This window comes from Lepisosteus oculatus, chromosome 3 (assembly GCF_040954835.1).
Source record: "Lepisosteus oculatus isolate fLepOcu1 chromosome 3, fLepOcu1.hap2, whole genome shotgun sequence".
Taxonomy (NCBI): Eukaryota; Metazoa; Chordata; class Actinopteri; order Semionotiformes; family Lepisosteidae; genus Lepisosteus; species Lepisosteus oculatus.
This window is the reverse complement of record NC_090698.1, coordinates 14070236-14092240: the sequence shown is the minus strand read 5'-3', so window position 1 is coordinate 14092240 and position 22005 is coordinate 14070236. Positions and strand designations below refer to the sequence as shown.

General features: G+C 39.6%; 2 protein-coding genes across 2 annotated transcripts in view; both read left to right on the top strand.

The window, feature by feature from the left end:
• The window catches only part of grid2 (glutamate receptor, ionotropic, delta 2), a 595344-nt gene that overhangs the window by 532947 nt on the left and 40392 nt on the right, over nucleotides 1-22005 (top strand). The window lies entirely within an intron of this gene.
• On the top strand, nucleotides 8894-10128 carry atoh1a (atonal bHLH transcription factor 1a). The gene has a single exon (XM_006627306.3). The coding sequence runs from the start codon at nucleotides 8998-9000 to the stop codon at nucleotides 9901-9903; it is 906 nt and encodes a 301-aa protein (XP_006627369.1). The 5' UTR covers nucleotides 8894-8997; the 3' UTR covers nucleotides 9904-10128.

Here is a 22005-nt window from a genome sequence, read left to right as displayed (position 1 = left end):
CTTTTTAGAAGACTTCATATGTATTATAAAGAAACATTAAAAATTAAAGCAGACCATTTAGCCCACCTATATCATTTGGTAGCTTGAGATGAAGAGGATCTGAGAGCCTAGGCATTACTTGAAAGAAATTAGGGAATCGGCTTCAAAAATGCTCCAGACCATCACAATGTTCTGTGTAAAGAAATGTCTCGTGTTCTTGGTATGATAACCATTTCCCCGTAGTTTACACTTGTATCCTCTGGTCCATGTTTCATTTATGATTCTGAAAAACAATTCAGTGGCTTAACCTTGTCAATGCCCTTGAGGATTTTGAATACTTGAGTCAGGTCTCCTTGTAGTTTTCTCTATTAAATACAAAGTAGATGTATTATTTTAGTCTATCTGATACCTCTTGTCTGAATTGATTTTAGAGCCCCTATACCTTTTTTGGAAGTGTCCAATATTCACAATGTGTACAGAACTTATAAAATGAGGTCTTACGAGTGCACTGTACAGTTTTATTATTTTATATTTATGTCCCTTGATTTAAATTTTACATTTACATCCTAACTCTCTGTTTGCCTTTTTTATGGATTCTCTTCCTTATTTAGAATGTGAAAATTCTATCAATGTAAACACCTCTTTTTCTTAAGGAGCTTCTTCAGGCTCAGTGTTGCCCATCTTTCATCTATCCTTTTTTGTTGCTACTCACATGTAACACTCTGCACTTGTCTGCATTCAATTTCATCAGCCAAGTGTTTGCCCAGTCTCGAATTAAGCCCAAATCCTTCTAAATTTATTCTGCGGGCATCTACAGTGTTTACCAAGCTTCTTATTCTGGTATCAAGTGCGAACTTAACCAGTATCTGCACCAGAATTTTGATCATTGTTGTAAATTAGGGGGAGCAGTCTTGCTAATATAGCACCACTCCTAATACAATTTCCTAATACAATACTGCAGTATAATACTCCAACTTGAGCATTCACCCCTTGTTTATATTCTGTATACACTGAAGTGCATGTGTACTGGCTGCACTTTGAAAATGAATCTTTTACATGGAACCTCATCTTTTCTTCATTCTCTTTATATGTAATACAAGCTCAGGTATAAAAGGACTATTCATCCTTGACCCACTGTAAATATGAGAATAATAACCTTTCAGACTCAGGAGCATAATTCTGTCAATGAGGACGATACTTTCTCAGAGTCAACAAAACGCGGTTTTATGAAAGTGTCGTGGTGGATCGAAATTTACCATTCTCACGGTAGAGTATTTGAATAGGAAACCGAATCACTTTATTTGCTAGATCCACTGTAGCCTTCATCCAAAATGTTGGATATTATTTGCCAGTGACAGTGAATGCACTGTCACAATTATAAATCAATGTCGCGTGACAAACCTAAATAAAATCGGTGACAAAACAGTACTGTGAAAATCACATGGAGTATCGTCGGTTACAAGAATTATAACATTTGTATGAAATTAATGGTAGCAACGTTATTTTAAGTATCCACAAGAGGGCGTAGTTTATCAACTGGTATCTTAGATGAATACATCAATAATTGCTCTATTTTTTCTAAAAGTATCTAATGGCCTTTTCAAATACCAAAACCAATACCTAAATCATCTGAGGAAAACAACCTGTATCTTAAATAAAGTCACTTGTAGTCAGTTATTTTAAACTCTGCTCTTGTAGTGCACTAGTGTGATGCGTTTCTAATCGGTGGTTAATGATCTTGTGAATCCTGAAAGTGCAGACAATACTTGACGAGCTTCGTCGCTTGCCTGGAGTGAAAATCGGATGAATATCTATCAGACATGATATGTCAGATATGGGTTCCTCTGGAATAACAACATAAACAAATCTTGGAAGTGTTGTTAGTTTCTTTTGCACTTTTACTGTGGCGTCGTTAAGGACAGCACAATCCAGCCACATACCCGAAGGACGCGCACAGCTTTTTTTCGGTTATGAACCTTTTATGCTTTTGTGTTTTAACAACTGAAGTAACGATTTCACACACCCGAAGACTTAACGTTTAAAGACCTTCTGCCATGATTGACAAGTCAACGGCAGATTTACACAACTGGGGCTCGGATATCAAGGAAACGTTCTTACTCCGAGAACTGCGGTTAAAGTACAGGTTCTTGAGCTCTAGCAGCACTTCAATGCGCGACTGTGAGCGTGTTCATTAGTAGAAAGCAGGAAACAAGACGTTTGACAACCCCTTAATCTAATAACATAGCGCTGTTATTAGGCCTACAAAAACACTACACAGCACAATACAACAACATGCATCCCTTTTATTAGCATTGGTGCAAATGACATTACAGCAACACAATTTCTCGACACAAACTAGTTTCACCCAAAGGCCGTAAGCATAACTCCGGGTAGAGAGACGTCAGGTGAAAATGTTTGAAGACACGTTGAAACATTTAAGAGCCGATTAAGGGCTTTCTTTACCAGCCGTTCGGTAGCAATGATCCAGTAACGTTCAAGTGTATTTGTGTTTTGCTACGTGTTATTGTCCCCAACGTGTTATGCACTGCTAACGAAGTAGATGCGGCGATGTTACGTAGTCCCATTCAAGCAAAGCAAGACTGGACTTCCACAGTTAAAGAATGACGCTTCAGTTATGGTTTTAAGTATGTAAGTAACTTTAAAACTTTAAAAACTGAAATGTCATCATGAAAATCGTGAAAATCGTGAAGAAATATATATACTGTAGCATTCCGCAGGTGTCGGCAGAGATTTCCTCAATGAAGCCGGCAACCTTCTTAATACCCAGTCTCAGCTTGGAAACGTTTGACGAATATACACTAAAGGCAATTTAAGTACAGGGTATAGGAATGTTCAAGACTAGTATTACCTCTTTGTTACACGGGGTGGCGCATTGTAATACAAGTAAGAGCATGATGCTTATCTCAATGTTGATACAGTATTTGTTTTAAAGCGACACGAAGCCAGTATTTTGACTTGTGAAATTACCACTTACAAGAAGGTGAACGTCTATGTTTTATCAATGGACTATATGTAATTCCCCAGTTTCAAAGTGTTGTAATTAAACGCTGTCATACTTAATCATGCCTTTAATTAAGCAACGGATTCGCATTTCATTAATTAAAATATATCTAGAAAATTAATGTAACGAAAATGTATATATCAAAAAACGGTTTTATATTTAACTTTGAATATTGTCAATTTTGAATAGTGTCAAAATTCAAAACATAGCAAAGTAATGTCAATTCAAAAACATTTTGCCCTTCAGTCATATTGCTACGTTGCCAGTGTTTGCAGTTTAGAAAATTAACTAAGGACAGAATGTAATCATTCTTATGTAATCCATTAATATTACACTGTTTTAAATGTCCGATATGCAGTTCTTGTTTTCACAGTAAGAATGATTAAAGCAACTAATATGGATGTATTATGCATGCAATAAACATATTTATGTGATTTCTCATACATAGGACAGCAGCGGGTAGGAATTATTATTACTATTATTGGTTTTGCTGTTGTTGTTGTTGTTGTTGTTGAAAGACATCTACCTTTAACTTGATTTTTGAAATATACTCAAGTCCAGTTACTGGGAGCGTGGGTTCGAGTCTGTATTCTTTCTACTCTGGTGCAAGTGCCTGATGGACGTATTGTTTAGATAAAAAATATATATTTTATTTAATTAATGAACGTTGAATTAGTACATATAATACGATAATGCGCTATTGTTTTAATTGTTGGAGTTTTCTAAGTATGAATCTCAGCGAGGCTTACCTGTTGTCAATGTACATTAAGAAGAAGAACGATCTTACAGCATAACTTTCACATAACATAATCCTGTTCAGTGTGGAACTGTACGTGTTTGGAAATTATTAATGTTATTGTTAATCATTGTTTTTAAGAAGTGTGAATAACATCTTATTTGACACTAGGAGAATGTGTAGTATTTTCCAAAAATAATTATTTTGTTTCTTTAGTTGCAATGGGGTTGTCGTATATTTCGAAAAGCTGGTGAAACACGTTCAGTATAAAACACGACACAGTCAGCCTGTCAGGCAACATGTGGTCAACCTGTCTATTATCATCGTTTAAGCAAAATTAATTCAAACGATTTCTACATGCATGATGGCTCAAAGTTGCGCATTTATTTAAAATGCATTTAATCGTTTTAAACAGAGTGCTTTATTGTAAATTTAATAAAACATGTAAAATAGTAAAATTACGCAATGGTACTTACTCCCGCGGGTAGGTAACGGTCTTTAAAATGAATCCTGGTAAATATTAATCCTCCACTTGAGACAAAACCTTAGAATTATTTTTTGCGACTTGTTAGCCGGTGCCATCTCGCAGCAAATCCCTAACACACTTAAAACTTTTTCGCTACACTATTATTTGTTCTCTCGTATGTGTGCTGAAAGGGAAAGTCTTGCAGAAAACAACTCTTCATTATTTAACTACTGGTTTTGAATTACAGCCAGTGCCCGTGTTACGTTCCCAGAGAACAACTCCGCTGGACCAAGCAAAATGACAACGAGGAGCTAAACCTTTTATTTTTTGTTTTTGTGTGGGGTTTTTTTAGGGGGGGGGTTGGCACCAAAATTAACTCAGCTAGTCCCGTCCCTCCCTTCGTTTAATTTTAAATAAACAGCTATTTTTACTGGTTTATATTTATGCTGAGCACTAAAGGGTAGTAACAATTAACCCTCACCTAGCACTCACACTGCCTTCTCTTTGGAAACGACGTTCCAACTAAGATAACCGTTTCCATGGAGACAAGAATGGGGTTTTCTGGAATGCAGACTGAATCATGTTGGAAGCCAACATCGTGTCACACTTTGCTTAGAATTTCCAAAGAGTATCCCATGCTTAACGAATGGGACACAGACTGCTATTGTGCAAGGGGACACTTTAATAATAAACACCTACAATATTCAACCTGCTGTTTGCTTAGGGATATTCTTGAGACAGGCAAGCCAACCGGACGGCCATTAGGGACGCGAATCCCATGGGGAGACGAACATAGGCGCCAGCCGAAAGAGCCTACCGATTTATGCATTAATAACGAAAAAGCAAAAAGATTAATGTTCTAGCGTTGTTATCCTCGTTTTTCAAATGCGCGTCAACTTTTTGGAACTTCGACTAGCACTGTTGAAAGTTTAACAGTTTTAAGAATGGGAATATTAAAAAGTGTTTAATAACTGCATGCTTGTCGTTCTTCGGTGTTTTTCTTTTTTTTGAGGGGGTGTATTAGCATGTTTGCAGGTTTGCAGGTTTTTAGCATGAAGACAGACGGCTATGCTTTATTTCTTTGGTGTTAAAATCCTAGAGATACTGGGAATAAGAACGTTTTAGAGATCGGCTTCTTAATCGTCGCGATCTAGGGAGGACGTTCAGTTTTACACATTATCTAAAATAATTGGTTTAATCGAGCAATTAAACTCGGAGTTGGAACACAAAATAAACTTAAGAGTAGGAGGACTGAATCCGAATTTTTTAAAATATTAAACTTAACCGAAAGACTCCGGACTCCAGTTTAAAGAAGGTGGATATGCTGTATTGTCTGTTGAACATCAGTCAGCAAGGAAGATTCACGGAATTAGTCATTTGGGTTTTTTTTACGGACATTGATCAGTTCTTTGCCGAATTAAAGCATTGTACTTTTAATCCGTGACATTATTATGACATTCGTGATCTTCGAAAACTGTAGAATTAAACTGTAATATTTTTAGTAAAAAAATACTATTTTTATTTATTATGCAATTTATTTTTTATTAATTTATGCAATTAACTTGAGATGAGAATCATAAAAAACAAATAGCTATTAAAATGTAAGCGTGTAGTATTGACACAAAACAGCGGGAGTAAAAGGACTACTATATAAAATTCAATCCTGTCAGTGTTCGGCCAGGTAAAAGGTAAACTCGCAGGATTGAGGTGCCGCGCTAATCGGGACAGGTGGTGTAAAACAAGCAGAGAGGGTACCGCAAAAAAGGGGAGGAGAACTGAAAACCCTTCCGCCTGCATGTTCATAGGATATCGAGATAATATGCTGAAGTCTGACAGAACAATTAGCTTCCATTCATTAGCCTATTTTTCCTACTAAACAATATTATTATTATTATTATTATTATTATTATTATTGTTGTTGTTGTTATTTTTATTGTTGTTGTTGTTGTTGTTGTTGTTGTTGTTCTAAACATAATAATGCGAAGCTTATATGTGCAGATGCACGAATCTAACCGTTTATTTCACTTCACGAATAACCAATATATGATGACCTTTCCCACAAAAATAAAACTTCCTTTGATCTGGGAACAAAGTCGGCGAGAGAAATTAAACTATAATCGCCTTGATACCTGGGTCAAGTTATAAACCCAAGTACAAGAATTAAAAAAAAAAACAACTACAATATAAGCTTTATTATATCCGTAGTAAGAAAAATAAGTCTTGGGCAAGTTGGAGACTTGCTAAGTTTCTCCCAGTCTCTGAGCCCGGGCGAGTTCCCCACCTCTGCGCCGCACCTCTGACGCGGCCCGTGACAGTAAAATGCTTTATGATCTTGTTTCCGTCTCCTGTGAAGTACTCTTACAAACAGGGCGTTCCTTAAGTTGGATCAAAAGGTCTGAATTTGTACAAAGGCAAATGAAACTCAAGCAGCCTTGAACATTCGGAAAGAAAAGGGAGCATTGAATACCAAATGAGCAGGATAAACCCCAGGAGGCGAGATTTCCATTCAGCTTTTTATGGAATTCAGAAAGAGAAGGTTCTAATAGACACACTACAAAGGAAGTGTGGAAATTGTATTTATTCTTCATCGTTTTTATTCCTTGCATTTCCTATCCATAAGCGCACAAAAAACTACTGAATGAATGCAGTTGGTTAACTGTTCAGTAAAATATTTTCGTAGCACTGGTGTTTTCTCGTAAGAAGTGTTCGTGCATGCTACTAACCCACTCAATATAGCAACAATGGTGATAACAATAATAGCACAATAATGTCAGTTGAGATCTCTGAACATAAAAGAGTTAATTGTAAAAAAAAAGACACAACCTGCCTCCCAGTTTCTTAAATTAGTAATAACAGCGGCTCCGACTTTACAGCTAATGAATGCAATCAAGGAAAACCGCAGGCCGTTTGTAATTTTAAATAACTGGACAGTGTTGTAACCTGATCGTCGAGCTGCTATATTTCAAAATGCATAAACTAAATCAAAATATATCATATAAAAAATTGTGTGTCTATCACATAACAGTGTGATATGTGATAGACCAAAATATAAAGTCCCGAAATTATGTAATTCTAAAGTCTGAAGACTGGGGTTTGAAGAAAGTATCAATCCAACCAAAAGGTTACTAAGAAAGCGAAAACTGTTGCTCGCTGAAGCAAACTTTCGAACATTTCGATATTCGTCCGACTTCCCTGCCGGGTATTCAGTTTTACATAGCTTTGATTTTACTGAGCTTCATCATCAATAGCTCAGGTCATAGTCGGGTATTTTAAATATTCAGTTTGCTTGGGTAACAGCGATGTTGATGAACACCAGCACCACGGCACAACCTGTGAGCGTGAAAGAGTGCATTATTAATGTCATGCTAACTACTTAAGTAATGTGCAACTGAGGGAGAAGGGGAGTTCTGTGTGCGCGTGTTTGAACCGCCCTTTAGGTCCGCACCTCCAGACTTAAAGAGAGGGGGAAGAGTTAAACTGTTCATCTGGAATTATGAGTTGGACTACCCAACAAATAAGACAAAGTCTTTCCCGATTTTGTCGACTATATTTATGATGACAAATGATTATTACTATTATTATTATTCCTTTAACGCATCAGATTATTAAAATAGTCACATATCTTCAAATTGTTTTATATCCCGAAATAGCGAATTTAGGACAAAACCTTAATGAACAGCCATACGGCTGTGCCAGAAATGTAATTAAGTCCTATTGTCTAAAGTATACCCAGAGGAAGACCTGTGAAATGAAAAGGCGTTCATATTGAGTCTATATATTGCCCGCCGGTTCGCTTCATCCGATGCAGTAATGCGGCAATATTCGGTATTTTGGAGAAAAGTCCGAGAAACCTTGTTGGGGATTCTTACAGAGGAAATAAAGTAGCCCAAAGCCTAACTGAAACGTGTCAAAGTTTTCCGTGTACACAGAGATTGAGGTGCTTGACAGAGATTACAAAACTGCGGAGTACGGTTAGTTTGTTGAAATTCCGCGGAATGATTTTCGGGAGTGCTGACAAAATGATGTCGTTGAAAAGCTTTTTTTTAACTGGCAATGATCTCTGAACTACCTTTGCAAAAAACCCTTTCTTTCTCCAAATGTCAAGTTCGGTGCGGGCTGTCGAAAGCTGTGCAGGTACCGGCTCCTGCTAGTTCACCGTGTTGCTCTTTTCTTACTTGTCAGCAGCCTCTCTTCCGAGAAGATTGCTGCGCCTCACCAAGTGGTAGTTAGTAAATGTCATGGAGTTAACTCACTGTAAAAGACAAGATGTTGTCTTCAAATTTGACGTCATGCATGGTCGCGGCACCCGTGTCCTATGTTCATGATACCCCGGTTGACATTATCGGCTGCACAAAGCGAACGTGGCACAGGTGCTCCTTCAGCAAACCTGCCCTCGGTCCTTTTCAGTAGAATATGTCCTACGGGATATCCCATTGTGAAAATAACACCCCTTGTTAAACAGCCTTAACAGTCGCATTATCATAATCAAGTTCAATATAATTAGTTTTACTTCACTCCGGCTTCTTATTGGCTGCTTGCACGCGCCTGCCCGCATGCTCCCATTGGTTAAACTGACACGCGACCAGCGCGAGAAGGGTGGGGGGTCCAGGCGCGTGCCGCTTTTTAAAGGGGCGCTGCGCCTCGAGACACCAGAGAAGCGGTCTTGCACGCGACCCAGTGCAGGGGTGAAAGTCCTACGGTGGGCGAAATACAGTGCTAACATATTTTTGATAAGAGTACTTTTTGATTTGTAAACTTTTTTTAAAAAAACAAAACGACTCACCAACTATTGCAATGGCTCGGATGAACGTCGAGGAATGGGGCGAAACGAAAGAGATCAGTGGAGAGGGGCATCCATCCAACTTAGTGAGGGGGGAGCATGGAGGTTATCCACAAGGTATGGCACTTTTGGATAGCAGCGATCCACGCGTCTGGCTGGCTCCTGCGCTGCAAGGCACCTGTGCGGCACACGCCGACTACCTTTTGCATTCACCGGGGTCTTCTGTGGAGAGCCTGCAGCAGGACTCGGAGCGCAGCGGCGGATGCAGGAAAGGCACCAAGAGTCCGGTGAAAGTGAGAGAGCTCTGTAAACTGAAGGGGGTCGGGGTGGAGGAGGGCGGGTGTCGGCAGAGAGCCCCGTCCAGCAAAGCCACCAGCGGAGTGCAGAAGCAGCGCCGGATAGCGGCCAATGCCCGGGAGAGGAGGAGAATGCACGGTCTCAACCACGCTTTCGACGAGCTCCGGAGCGTCATCCCGGCTTTCGACAACGACAAGAAACTTTCCAAATACGAGACGCTGCAGATGGCGCAGATCTACATCAACGCCCTGTCGGATCTCCTGCAGGGCCCGGCAGCGGATCAGCCAAAAAGTGAGCACAGGTCGGCGTACGAGGCAGCCAGTCCCCGCGGGGCTCCCGCTGCTTGCCGCAGGTTCGCCTCGGCAGGTTACCCGGTGCCGCTGGACGCCATGCAGTTTCCCTACGAGGACGGGGCTTTCTCGGCGATGACGGGCCATGAGGCGCTGTCCCCTTCCAGCACCGTGAAGTCGGGTTCGGACGAGAGCAAGGCCTCCCCAAGGTCCAATAGGAGTGACGGCGAATTTTCCCCGCACTCCCACTTCAGTGACTCGGACGAGCCGCATCTGGAGTTACAAAGCGAAGACGAACTCTCCCGAACCACCACACGTTTCGAACCGTTTTAGGAACCACACGTGTCCACCATTCTGGAGCGAGAATTTCCCATATATATATATATTTTTAAAATACGTTGCATACAAAATAATGTTTATTATTGCAAGCCTGTTGTAAGCACTCTTCCTCAGATATACTGTAGATGTTGCTCTTGAGTTTATCATTCTGCCAATACATTTGAGTTTCGTTCCTGGAGGTATAGAAAATACTGTCCTGCCACATAGATTGTCATTACTGCGCTAAGATTGTCATTACTGCGCCATAGGCTCTCCAATTAATGTACAACATGACTGTCTTCCAAAAATGAGCCTAAACTAAAAAGCCTGTCAATGCATACAATTGTAAATGAATGTCTGCCTTATATTCTGATTGATTCTACAGATTTTTTGTAAGTCCCCGTTTAAATTTTTTGCAACTTGTAAAGTTATTTGCACGCACTTTAAAAAAAGCCACAGGCTTTAGAAACTACAACACTAATGTTATGAAATAATAATAATATCTGCCAATTTGAATATATATCTATTTAACATAGCCATTAGCTTGTGTTTGCTTTTTATATTTGTAAACAAATCGGTTTTATTTTGTTTCGACGGGAGTATGTTTGTTGAATTATTTATTTCTGTTTGCTACTGTCATCCTTTTATAATGAAAATGTACGATCTAGACATTTTACCATGGGTTGTGTACAATTTATCCATTCATTTTTTAAAAAAAAATAAACGAACAAACGAAATTCGTCCACAAGTTCTTCTCTGTTATTCTTGTGCGACTTGCATATAAAAAGTGCTGTCAGAAATTCAAAAAAGGTTTCACGATGGTTTTTCTTATCCTCTTTTATATAAGCAAAGGTTTTAAGTGACTATCTTAAAAAGCTCCTTTAAACCACATCTAGGAACATTTAAAATAATCGGTGACATTAGAGCCGTTCATTTTCAGAATTAGCGGATGCTTGTAGCATTTTATTTAACCCTTTTAGATCCGTGTTTAAAGATTCAGTTCACACAGAATTGTATTATTAATTCAAATGTTGACTTTTATACCAGAGTGATTTGACAGAGTGATTTGTTTTTTTTTTGGTTATCATCTCTTTTCAAATGTTTTGCCGGAGGAACAATGCAATGTCCTCGCCGTGGCTATAATCTTTCACAGATCTTCAGATGAAGAAAAAAAAACCATAATAAATCGGAATACTGGATCACGTAGCCTTTTCTCACCAGAGTATGTTAACATTAAAGACGAGGATTTAACTTTACATTTCTACTAGAGTTACTGTCTAGACTCTCCTTGCCTTTCCAATTTAAACACGTTACTTTCACTGAGAATAGGTCCAGTTTCAAAACAGAGTTGGAGAATCCAGTAAGCCGGTGCCCACGGAGTTATGTTGTCAAGCTGAATGCTCTTTGAAGAGCACCTATGTAAAAGATTTGGCGAGCATTATGAATCGCAAAGCGTTTCTATTGAATTCTGCGATGTAGAAGATTATTTAGAAACCGACTAAATATTGTATCGTAATCCGATAATACAGTACAGCTAGATATTTCTCGGAAAAGGGTAAATCAGCACCCGAAAATTAAGTGTATTTTTAGCTATAATAATAATAATAAAAACACCACCACCACCAATAATAATAATAATAATAATAATAATAATAATAATAATAATAATAATAATAATAATAATAATAATAATTATTATTATTATTATTATTATTATTATTATTATTATTATTATTATTCCACAGGTTTTCGTTTTTAGTTTAGAGTCATGAAAAGTAAACGAAAACAGCACACATAAGAAGACGGGGATGAAAAGCAAAGTCTTTAAATAAAACGACCGTTGTTGTGGTTAATGAGATGTTTGTCTGCCGACTGGGGTGATGAGGACGTGGGGCTCGTGATCGGCTGCATAATAAATTCTTCCACTCCGTCAACAATCTGTAAACTATAGCTGCAGGTTTCTATAATCTCATTAATATTTTGGATAGTTTAAAGTTGGCTACTACAGAGAACACATTCTCCATATGCCGCCCTTCTCCCGGAACGCTGGATGGCCCCATTCCTTTCATTACGAGTAATTAGTATCCTGCTTCCAAACTTCGTTCCAGGTATCCAAGACACTGGCGAAGGAATCGACCAGTTTGTCACGCGCAAATGAAACCGAATCAATTTGGCCAAATCTTAATTCCTGAAGCACGGGTCTTGACTCCTACAGTTTATCCTCAAATAGAATTAAAGGTACATTCGGAGAAATGTTGCAATGCATACTTTTTACAAACGAACTAAACTCTTGATGTGTACATTTACATTGACATAATTTTGAGAACTTACTGATGAAACCATTCTACCCTTCGTGTATGATTCTACCGTCACAAACAGTACTATCAATGTTAACATTTGGCAAAACAATAAAAGACGCATATTGGTAAGTTTTGCCAAATGTTTTCAAGCGACATTTCCGTTTCAGTAGCACGGGTGTGAGATGTTGCTACTGCAGGGGTAGGTTAGCACATCACTTTGTTGGAGACCGTTTGTTTTTTTTTTTCAACAAAAACTTGTAAAATAGTACTGAGGCGGCGGGCACAACGGGTGGTGGTTAAATGATTGCCGGTTACGAAAGAGAAATGGTAATTTGAGTGTTTATTAATTAGCTACGTGTGACAATAGAAAGTTGGCATTACTGTAGTTCGGGGTGTCGGGTGTCTTTATTGAAGCACGCGCTGTCAGCTGGTGAGCGCGCGGTCCATCCACATCAGATCCCCTAGGACACGGCTGAAAAACACGAAACCCCTCCTCCCACCACCAGCCCGCCAACAACAGGCGCAGGGCCCGGCAGACACCCGCCCTTGCCTGGCCGCACTGCGAAGACGGCGATACAATTACCGCGTGCTTCATCACACACCTGGGCAGCGTAAAATAAGGATGGTGAAATCAGTCCTGAAACAAAATATCGCAGTGGGTGTCATAAAGTCACAAGGCTGATAATTCAGCTCAATCTGCCCAGCAAGAAAATTAACAACACAAGACCCCTGAAGCCAGTCACCTACGTATCGTGAGTGTATTCCATACACAAAGACGTCACCTTCCAGCGTTTATTGGTTTTCCCACCAAATCTGTGCCTTGCTTATGCGGTCTTTTTATATTCGACACTGGCCAATAGTCATTTAGGCTGATTTGCGCCGGTCTAAATTTTATGCAAAATATAACATCATTGGTTCAATTGCAGGAGCACTGACAGGGCCGGGCGAAATTAGTACAGTTGGAAGGAACTCAGTACTTCCAGATAGTACCCAGGAGCGCTCTAAAATTAAACTCAAGTTACAGTCAACTTCAGACGATGGCACTTATCCTCTAATGGTGCTCATGATACAGGAACAGAACAGAATTAAAACATCTTAGAGTAAGTCTTTTCCTAGACTAAGCAAGACGGTTAAACGAGACTAATAAAAAAGATAAAAAAAGAAACATATATTCGTTAAAGTTAGGTTGTATTTTTGCCTTTTAAGTGAACGGTAATCAAAAGCACAATGCAAAAGTACTGATGTGAAAAGCATTGAACAGAGGTTAATTTTTTAAATAATGTAATAACTTAAAAACGAGAAATATACACCAACGTTGTAAGTGAATTTTAACTAACAAGATACTGGGATAACACCGTATTTTAGTTTCAATGACGTATCTCATTCTTCCTACTCGCGCTGCACACTTGTTGAAGTAGCTCGACCTGATAACGTTTGTATGTTCAAAGCGTCCTTTTTGCTAGTATCGAGCAATGGACTAACCGCCTTGTGAAAATATTGCAGAAGAAAGGTGAACACAATTTTAATAGCGTGAGCATTGATAATGTATTAAACCGTTCTCATTTTAACGTCTACGTACTTCCACTGTTTCATTTGCCTTTGAGCTACTTTGAATGTGGATCACCCCTCTCCAGCAGAGTCGTAAGGAATTAACTGCAGTACGTAGACATAAGATAATATCATCAGAAATGAGCGATTCCATTGTCATTCCTCTACACCCCCATGCCTCAGCACACCTCTCCAAGGTTGGCTGGTATATAGTGTTTACTAGACAGGTTATAGACACTGTATATGGGTTTATAACAGGCGAAGGGAATTTCCCAGACACTCTGTTTGATCTGTCTCAAAACAGACTGCAGATCTTAATTAACGTTTCAGCTCTGCCCAATCTGTTTGGTGAACGACCTCCGTTCTTTCGCTGGTAGGCGGACGCCGAAGAAAAGGCAATTAAGGCAATTAAGGGCATGCGTACCCTGAAGCTAATTTATTTCATTATTTATTACAATTACTTAAACAACTGGAAAAATAAATACCGCCAAGTATTATACCTGCAGATCAGGCTATTAGTATATCGTAGTTAACACATGAATGTTAACTGATTGCTCAATAATTATGCCACTTTAAATTGCAATCTTTAAAATTTGTAAAGTTTCTGCGTGTCCAAGCAAGAAGGTATTTGATTCGAAGGGCTTACTAAACCGTGGTATCAATGAATCCTCAGATCTACAGTTCTCAAATGTGCCGTAGAACAGAGCCCAGAAAAGATACAGTTGAAGACAATTACCTTCACGTGTTCGATGCAGTTCGCCTTTTAAGCTATGTTTCCTATATTTGTGCAATCACAGGTAAGTCATTGTAGAACATTTCCTACTGTACATCGTTCCGTGTTTGAATGTTTCAGCCTAAAGTATTGGACAGCTTCAAGAACCATGGTTTAAATGAAATGTGACAAGACGGGTAGCGATAACGAAATTACAGTAAAATCGAACTACATTTTTAAATGAAATTTGATCAGTTTAATTCCTGTGGCATGTTTTCCATTCTGTCTGCTAGGCGTGGTTTTGTTTGTGTGTGACTTGGCGTGGGAATGTGCCACCACTCCCTCGTCCTTCCTTACCGCTCACTCGCGAGCCTTTCATCTTCCAGTATCTTAAAACGGAAAATCGTCTCCGTTACGGTGCGCATACAGCATATGAATAAACGTGCTTGATTATTTTCTTTGTTCAGTATCTCAAAAATGTCAGAAGCCGTAGACGTTTAACTGGCCTTGTATCCTGCCAGCTCACAGGAATTAAAAATCGCTTTGTCGTCTCCCCGTTTTCTCTGTCAGCACGCTTATCCAGGTTTTTTAAATGAAAGAGCCCGATTGTGACTGCATCGACTTTTTCCTGGAGTGCACCTCGGGTAACCGTGACAGAACGAGGAAAATACGAACCCACCGAGTTCCATTTTTTCAGAGAGTACTGTAAATAAAAGGCATTGCGAGTTACGTTACATCTTTTGCATTTAGCATCGGTAAAAATATTTTACAGTTTTCTTATAGGAGTATAGCAGAACGGAATATTCGAAATCGATTATGAGCTTACTGTATCTGTAGGGTCATTTAACCGCACAACAGCAGCAATAATTGAGTTATTATCATTAATAGCACAGGATTCTATTATTCATGTCAGTGGTTATTATTAATTTATATAAATAATGAGATTAGTAAAGTTAAAAATCTAGAAATAACTGCTCCACTGTACGACTTAATGTCAATTTAGACATGACCAAACAGTTGCTAAATACAGTTACCGTATGTCCCGAAGTGCCGGCTCAAAGACATGCTACCATTCTGTCTCTGTCATGAGTCCTACACTAGATACTTTTTATATTAAGAAAGTCATATTTTAATTGTAGTTCTGATGAACTTCAAGAAAGAGTCTGTGAAGAATACTTTTAATATCAGCCTCTGGTTATTCTTGGTGCCCCACCACTCTCATGTGCCCTGTGGAACAGTTAGCATTGCCATGCCAGTGAAAGGTGATAAAAATTAAAACTTAATATACAGAACTTGTAGTTCACCAGCCCTCTGCTTGGTTGATCCTACACTACTGCCAGACCCTGTGGCATCATCATTCTGATGGCAAATGGTATATACGTAGTGAATCAAGGCCCAATAGTGTACTAAACATATTGTGACATGCAGAGGTTCCCAGCACCTGAGAAGGTAATTTTTCCAGGTGCATAAAAAATAGTGACAGCCTATTCTATCTATTTAATCCCCAACACTACCCCCAAAGTACTTGTACTGTATCTGTTGCATATTTATGGGTATTACAATTTCTGATGCAATACTCAACGTGTTACGGCTTTAATATCTTCCAGTTATGGAGCAAGGAGGTATTATCTTGTTGGCTTGCAATGAGCATTTTTTTTAAGCAAAAAGGTCCATTTGAATATTAAAACCGGCAAGCTAAAGCACTGAATCACAACTAATCTGGATTACTGGATTACTCTTCTGTGCTTGAGACAGTTCATCGTTTCACCTAGGGCACTAAACTCTGGTCTGAGTTCATTTACTGCAAAGTTTTATGCGACAGCACGTGTCTGATGCCTGTTGTTGTTAAAAATGATAAGCAATGCAGGCTGATGCAAAAATACTTATTTCAGCTGTCAAGCCACTGGTATGAATTATGAAAATGTCTGAAAAATATTCTATAAATAGTGCTGCGCTAATGCTTATGTTTGTATTTGTAGTGGGTAACTAAATATTACAGTAGGCTTTGGCCATGTGCAAAACAAAGAGTTTCAAAGGGTAACAGGTAGAAAGAGGTGCCATGACCTTTCACCCTGTCTCACCTCTGTTTGCAGCTTTTATTCCGTTCATTTTTCAGCCCAAACCAGCCAGAGATACCCGAGCTGTAAACCAAGCTGGGGGTTGATCTGGGGAGCAGGAGCTCCAGCCCCGCTGTGTCATGAGCACTGAAAGAAAGGACCTCCCCTCCGAAAGTTAGCACCCATGAATTATTAATTCCCCAAACAATAGGAGCTGTTGCAGAGAGCCAAGCCCTGCTTCGCAGCGAATTAGGCTGTCATAACACAATGTGCAATATTAAAAAAAATCAGCTGTGCACGGAAGAGAAAGAAAGGCCTAGTAAAAAGGGGAAAAAATGAATCAATTATTTAATAGTGTCATTATGTTAACTGCTCACACTACGTGCAATAACAGCCCTCTGTCTTGTCCTCTAGCTTTGCTCTGTATTTTGGAATAGACAGTGCTTGAATGTTTGCTTGGAGTGTCTTTTAACTCTTCAGCTCATCACCATTAGTTCTATAACCAATCTTGACATCAAGACCAGGACTTTGCTTTGACATGTGACTGCCTGCCCAGCAGGAAAAAAACTCCAAAGCACTGCATGAAGCTTCACCTCGTACTGTAGACGTTTGATCCACCGAGCACCAGGGGAGGAGCGATCAGGGCAATGTTGGAGCTGTGTGGCAAGGTAGAACCAGCCATTATTTGAGGGGTTTTGCTGAGTTCAAGCGAAAAGACTATCATATCAGGGGGCAGCTCCGTTGACATGTGCTTCTAAAGGCAAAAGCCAGGAACTGCAAAGAAAAGAAGAGATCTTGGTGGTAGGAGCATGGAATTGTGGGAACATGGAACAGGCTGCCTGGCCAGGTTGTTGAAGCCACTATCCTTTCTTTCATGTAAGGGCTGGATGAGATCCTGGGATCAATTAGCTCCCAACAACCTAACAGGTTAGATGGTCCAAATGACTCCTCTCATCTGTAACTGTTCTTTTGGTCTAAAATGTTTTAGGGCAGTTTAAAAATATATTTAGGATATAAAATAAATGAAGGGAAAATTGTCAATTTTATGTTTATTTAGTATTTATAATGGTTTAAGTCAATTTAGTTTAATTTTATTTACTTTTTAACCTGATAAGGATGCTGTACAGCTGCATTTATTGACTTGTGTTGCAGCTTTTAGTCTGTGCAAAAGACGTCCCTCCCTCTTTCAGGCTGGGACCGACTGCTCTGCCATGATATACTGTACATCACGGTTGAAGATCAACACAAGTACTTTGTTTACCTGGCTGAGGGGATTTAAACTGACCCTGGCATTTACAAACCTCTAACTGAAGGGATAAGGAATAAGAAGATTCCAGATTGTTTTTTTGGGGGGGAGAAAAAGGAACAATGAAAAACAGTGGGGAAAACTACAAACTATATATCAGTTTTATTGGGTTCTGTGCAGAAGGACATCAAGCTGAAAGCTGTGAGACTGAGTGTTGTATGATGAGTGAAAGCAAGAGTCCTTATAAGGAAGGACTACCGCAAATTGCAATACGTTAATGTGAAAAAATAACTTCTACATTAGTACTATTTTAATCTAGACTTGGGTGAAGTTGATCAGCTTTGTATGCCAGTTCTATCAAGTCTTAATCTAAATAGCACTAAAACAAGAAAGAAGAAAACTCAGAACAATCTACATAGGTGTCAGATCCCCTCATTATTAATTCATTTGTTGTCAGCAGTTGTTAAATCGTCCACTTATTATTGTTGTGCCAAAATCCTGTCATAGAACATCAACATTAACAGCTGGAGAACAAGGACAGTGGCAGTTTCATTTTCACTGAATATTTAATTTGGATGTTCTGAAATGCGAAAACACAGCCTCCCTCAGCTCTTTCCCATGGCTATCATGACATGGAGATGGGTGAAAGTACGAAACCTTGTGAGGACTTGCACCAGCATCCTGCATGAGAATTTACATTGCTTACTGCTCATTTCTAGACTTAAATGTGAAGAAAGCTGTTAAACAACTGGGTCTCTAAAGTGAGATTTTGTTGATTTACAAAACATGGTGGAAGAAGCAAATACCTGAACTTCTGCACTACATGGTTGAAATGCTGTAAAGTTACTACAGGTGTGGTGCAGTTTTAAGTGTCAGCACATGGCTCCTCCATGTTGATATCACCCCCCTGATCAAACACCAGCTCCTTTGGTCAGGATGATCTCTACCTCAGCCACCTCATCAGCACCATTTATGAAATTTCAAGCCTCAAGCAGGCTTTCCACTATAGTATGATAGTATGGGAGTGGCACGCTGGAGCTGATGTGTTTAAGATGTTCTGAAATAAGAACATCAGCAGGATTCTCCAAAAGGGTGAGAATTTCTGTCTGTGCTATGGCTAGTAGAAGGTTTTGGTCACTTGCTGCTACTACAACAAAGACAACAGCAAAAAGGAACTGGCTTGCTGTGGAGTTACTGACACAGGGCCTCAGCAACTCCATCTGCAAATGGGTCCTGGACTTCTTGACAGGCAGGCCCCAAGTGGTGAGGACTGGAAACAAAACCTCATCCCCTCTGATCCTCAACACAGGGGCCCCCCAGAGCTGTTGCCTGAGCCCACGGCTGTATTCTCTATTACACAGTCACAGCGCCTTTGTGACCGTCGCGGTTCCGCAGGCGATGACGTCAAAGTATCCGATTTAGCTCCGCTACACCCTCCCCTCCTGACTTCGCCTCGGCGAAGGACACTCTTGTCCGGGTCATGGCACCAATGTGACTGTCGCGGTCTCATGCCCTCCGCCACCCGTTCCATCCCGCAGCACCTGGGGCGCAAACCCGGGTCTCCGGCGTAACACAACAGGGAATCAGCTGCATGAGCTAAAGGAGACCTCCCTCAGCCCAGGTAGCTGAGGTCCCTGCTATGCGCAGGGAGGGCGATGACATCACCGTATTCGAACTAGGTCCACTACACCTTCACTTCCTGAGACAGTTAAGGAAGTGGGGGATGAGCAAGACAACACTCACCAATTTTTACCGTAATACAATTGAGAGTGTTCTGACCAGTGGTATTACGGTGTGGTATGGTAGAGCTACAATACAGGACAGAAAAACCATACAGAGGTTTGTGAGGTCCGTGCAGAAAATTACTGGGACCGAGCTACCCTCCATTGACCAGATATATCTCGACCGCTGTCACAACCGGGCTCGGGTTATACTTTGGGACCCAATTCACCCTAGCCACAATCTGTTTTCACCCCTGGGTTCTGGTAGGAGCTATTGCAGTATCGGAACACTGACGGATGGATTCAAAAACAATTTCTTCCCCCAAGCAGTCCGAATCTTAAACAACTCAGATTAGCACCTGCACTTTGAGGTACTGCAGTGTTTGCACTATGTCCTGTCTTGGCTGTATAATAATGTCTATTGTCTAAATTTATTGTCCATGTCTGTTTGTCATTTGTGCCTATTTTATTTCTCTAATGTTACTGGGTACAGCTGAACGGATAAGCATTCCAATACAATTGTTGTGTATGGCAAATAAAGATATCTTATATCAAGAAATATCTTGAATCTTGAGTTAGGAAGCCTCAGCTGTGAAAGAAATAAGTATCTCAAACAGATTTGTTTTCTTTTTGATTCAGTATCCATGCATCCATTTTCTAACTGCTTTATCCTGGCAAGCAATGGGTGCAAAGCAGGGTACACCCAGTCCATCGCAAGGCATACACAGACACACACACACTCAAACCAGGGCCTTTTTTTCTAGAAGCCAATTAACCTACTGGTATGTCTCCGACTGTGGGAGAATACTAGAGGACCCGGAGGAAAATCCAGACAGATAGCACCCCAGGAACTGAACCCAGGGCCCTAGCGCTGTTAACCACTGCCCCACTATGCCGCTCTTGATTGAGTGTGTTAGAGGGACACTAGATTGTCATTTTTCCTTTGCTTAGTCTGTTTTCTATAACCTTCCCTCCCTCTCTCACTCTTTCATGTCTTCTCACTCTCTTGGCCTGCCTTTCTCATCAAATTTAAACTCAGCATTTTTTATGTAAATTATTACATCGGAAAAAGACACAGATAAAGAAACTATATGCGGAAAGGATTTTATTAAGGTACAGTTTGTCATCCCCAAACTGGATAAAACTTGTGTGGTTCTCTTCTGGGACAGAACACAAATTAAAGTTTTTTTTTAAAACTGAATCTTCTATTGGAAGTGGCAGATTCAAATATTACTGCATTTTAGAAAGTGAATAATCTGTGAAAAAAGCAGGTGTTTCTAATCCTGAAACATAAACTGAAAATAATTTGGTCTTCTTTTAGTTCATTTTAGCTGAAAAAAGATCTGCTTCCTTCTTAGTGTAATTCACAGTGATTCCCATATGAGATTTTCACATACTGTATATTTTTCAAATGGACAAAACATAGGTGATGAACTGTATGCTGATTTCCATTAAAGTAAAACTCAGAATCTTTTCAGAGTTTTACTCAGAAACATTTTATATCCCACAGTTTTTGGTTCGGAGTGTGCCTAATTTTCAGGTCTGAGGGTCACCTGTAACACACATGACGGAGAGAAGCACAGCAAATGTTCTCTTCTGAACCTGAGGGCTTGGGTTTGTGAGAATTTCAAGTTGTTATAAAGCTACAATTTTTTGTTTCAAGAATGAAAAATAAAGATATTTCATTAGAATGTGTTTAATAGGTGAAGATAAATAGATTTTTAGCACAGAATATGAGCATTAATTTTATTTTATTTAGTCTTTTATTTTACATGGTGTAAATATAGATATTTGGGTTTACTTTTTAAAGATTGCTTTTCTTGGCACCCTCTCAGCAGTCACCACAGTGTCCTGATTTGGAAGAATAATCTTCCACACACTTTAAAGTTACACCTCTTTTTTTCCTATTACCTTTTGAAGAAGAAAAAGGAAGGATTTCTTGCGTTTATTGCACAAAGAGTTTTAAATCTCATAGTACCTTTATATTTAAGGGGGTCCACTTCATCCACCACTGCAGAGAGGCACCTACCTGGGTAGAGTAAGGCAGTCATCATACACCAGCAGCCATGCTACATAGTTGCCACCCTCATACCACCACAACTCAGGCCTAGAGAGTTGAGCATCCTAACTGAATTAAGGAGTATATTTAAGTAAGCCAGATTGTAGAAGCCTACAGTCCCATACAGGGGCACTGGTTTGATAATTCAGGTCCAGATGGAAGAGCTCCACCTTCTGGTTCACCAGCAACCAGCTTGTTTTTCCTAGGTTTTCTACTCCAGTGCTAATGACACAGCCTCTGTGATCTGTTTTAATTTGTGTATACTTTTTGATAATTTTATTGTACAGTGAGTGAGGTGGCATAGTGCAAGTAAATTAATGGTAATTTTTGTTGAAAAAAGTGGTTTTCTATTATAGCTTTTTGCTGGAAAGAAAGTTTAAGCATTCACTTTAAGAAGAAGAAAATAAAGCTTTCATGTAGTACATGAATAATTAAAAATTCAGTCATTTGAGTTTATTTATGTCCTACTTGAAT

What these genes read in the sequence shown, in the direction of transcription:
- atoh1a (XM_006627306.3), top strand. Translation starts at nt 8,998, where the DNA reads ATGGCTCGGATGAACGTCGAGGAATGGGGCGAAACGAAAGAGATCAGT.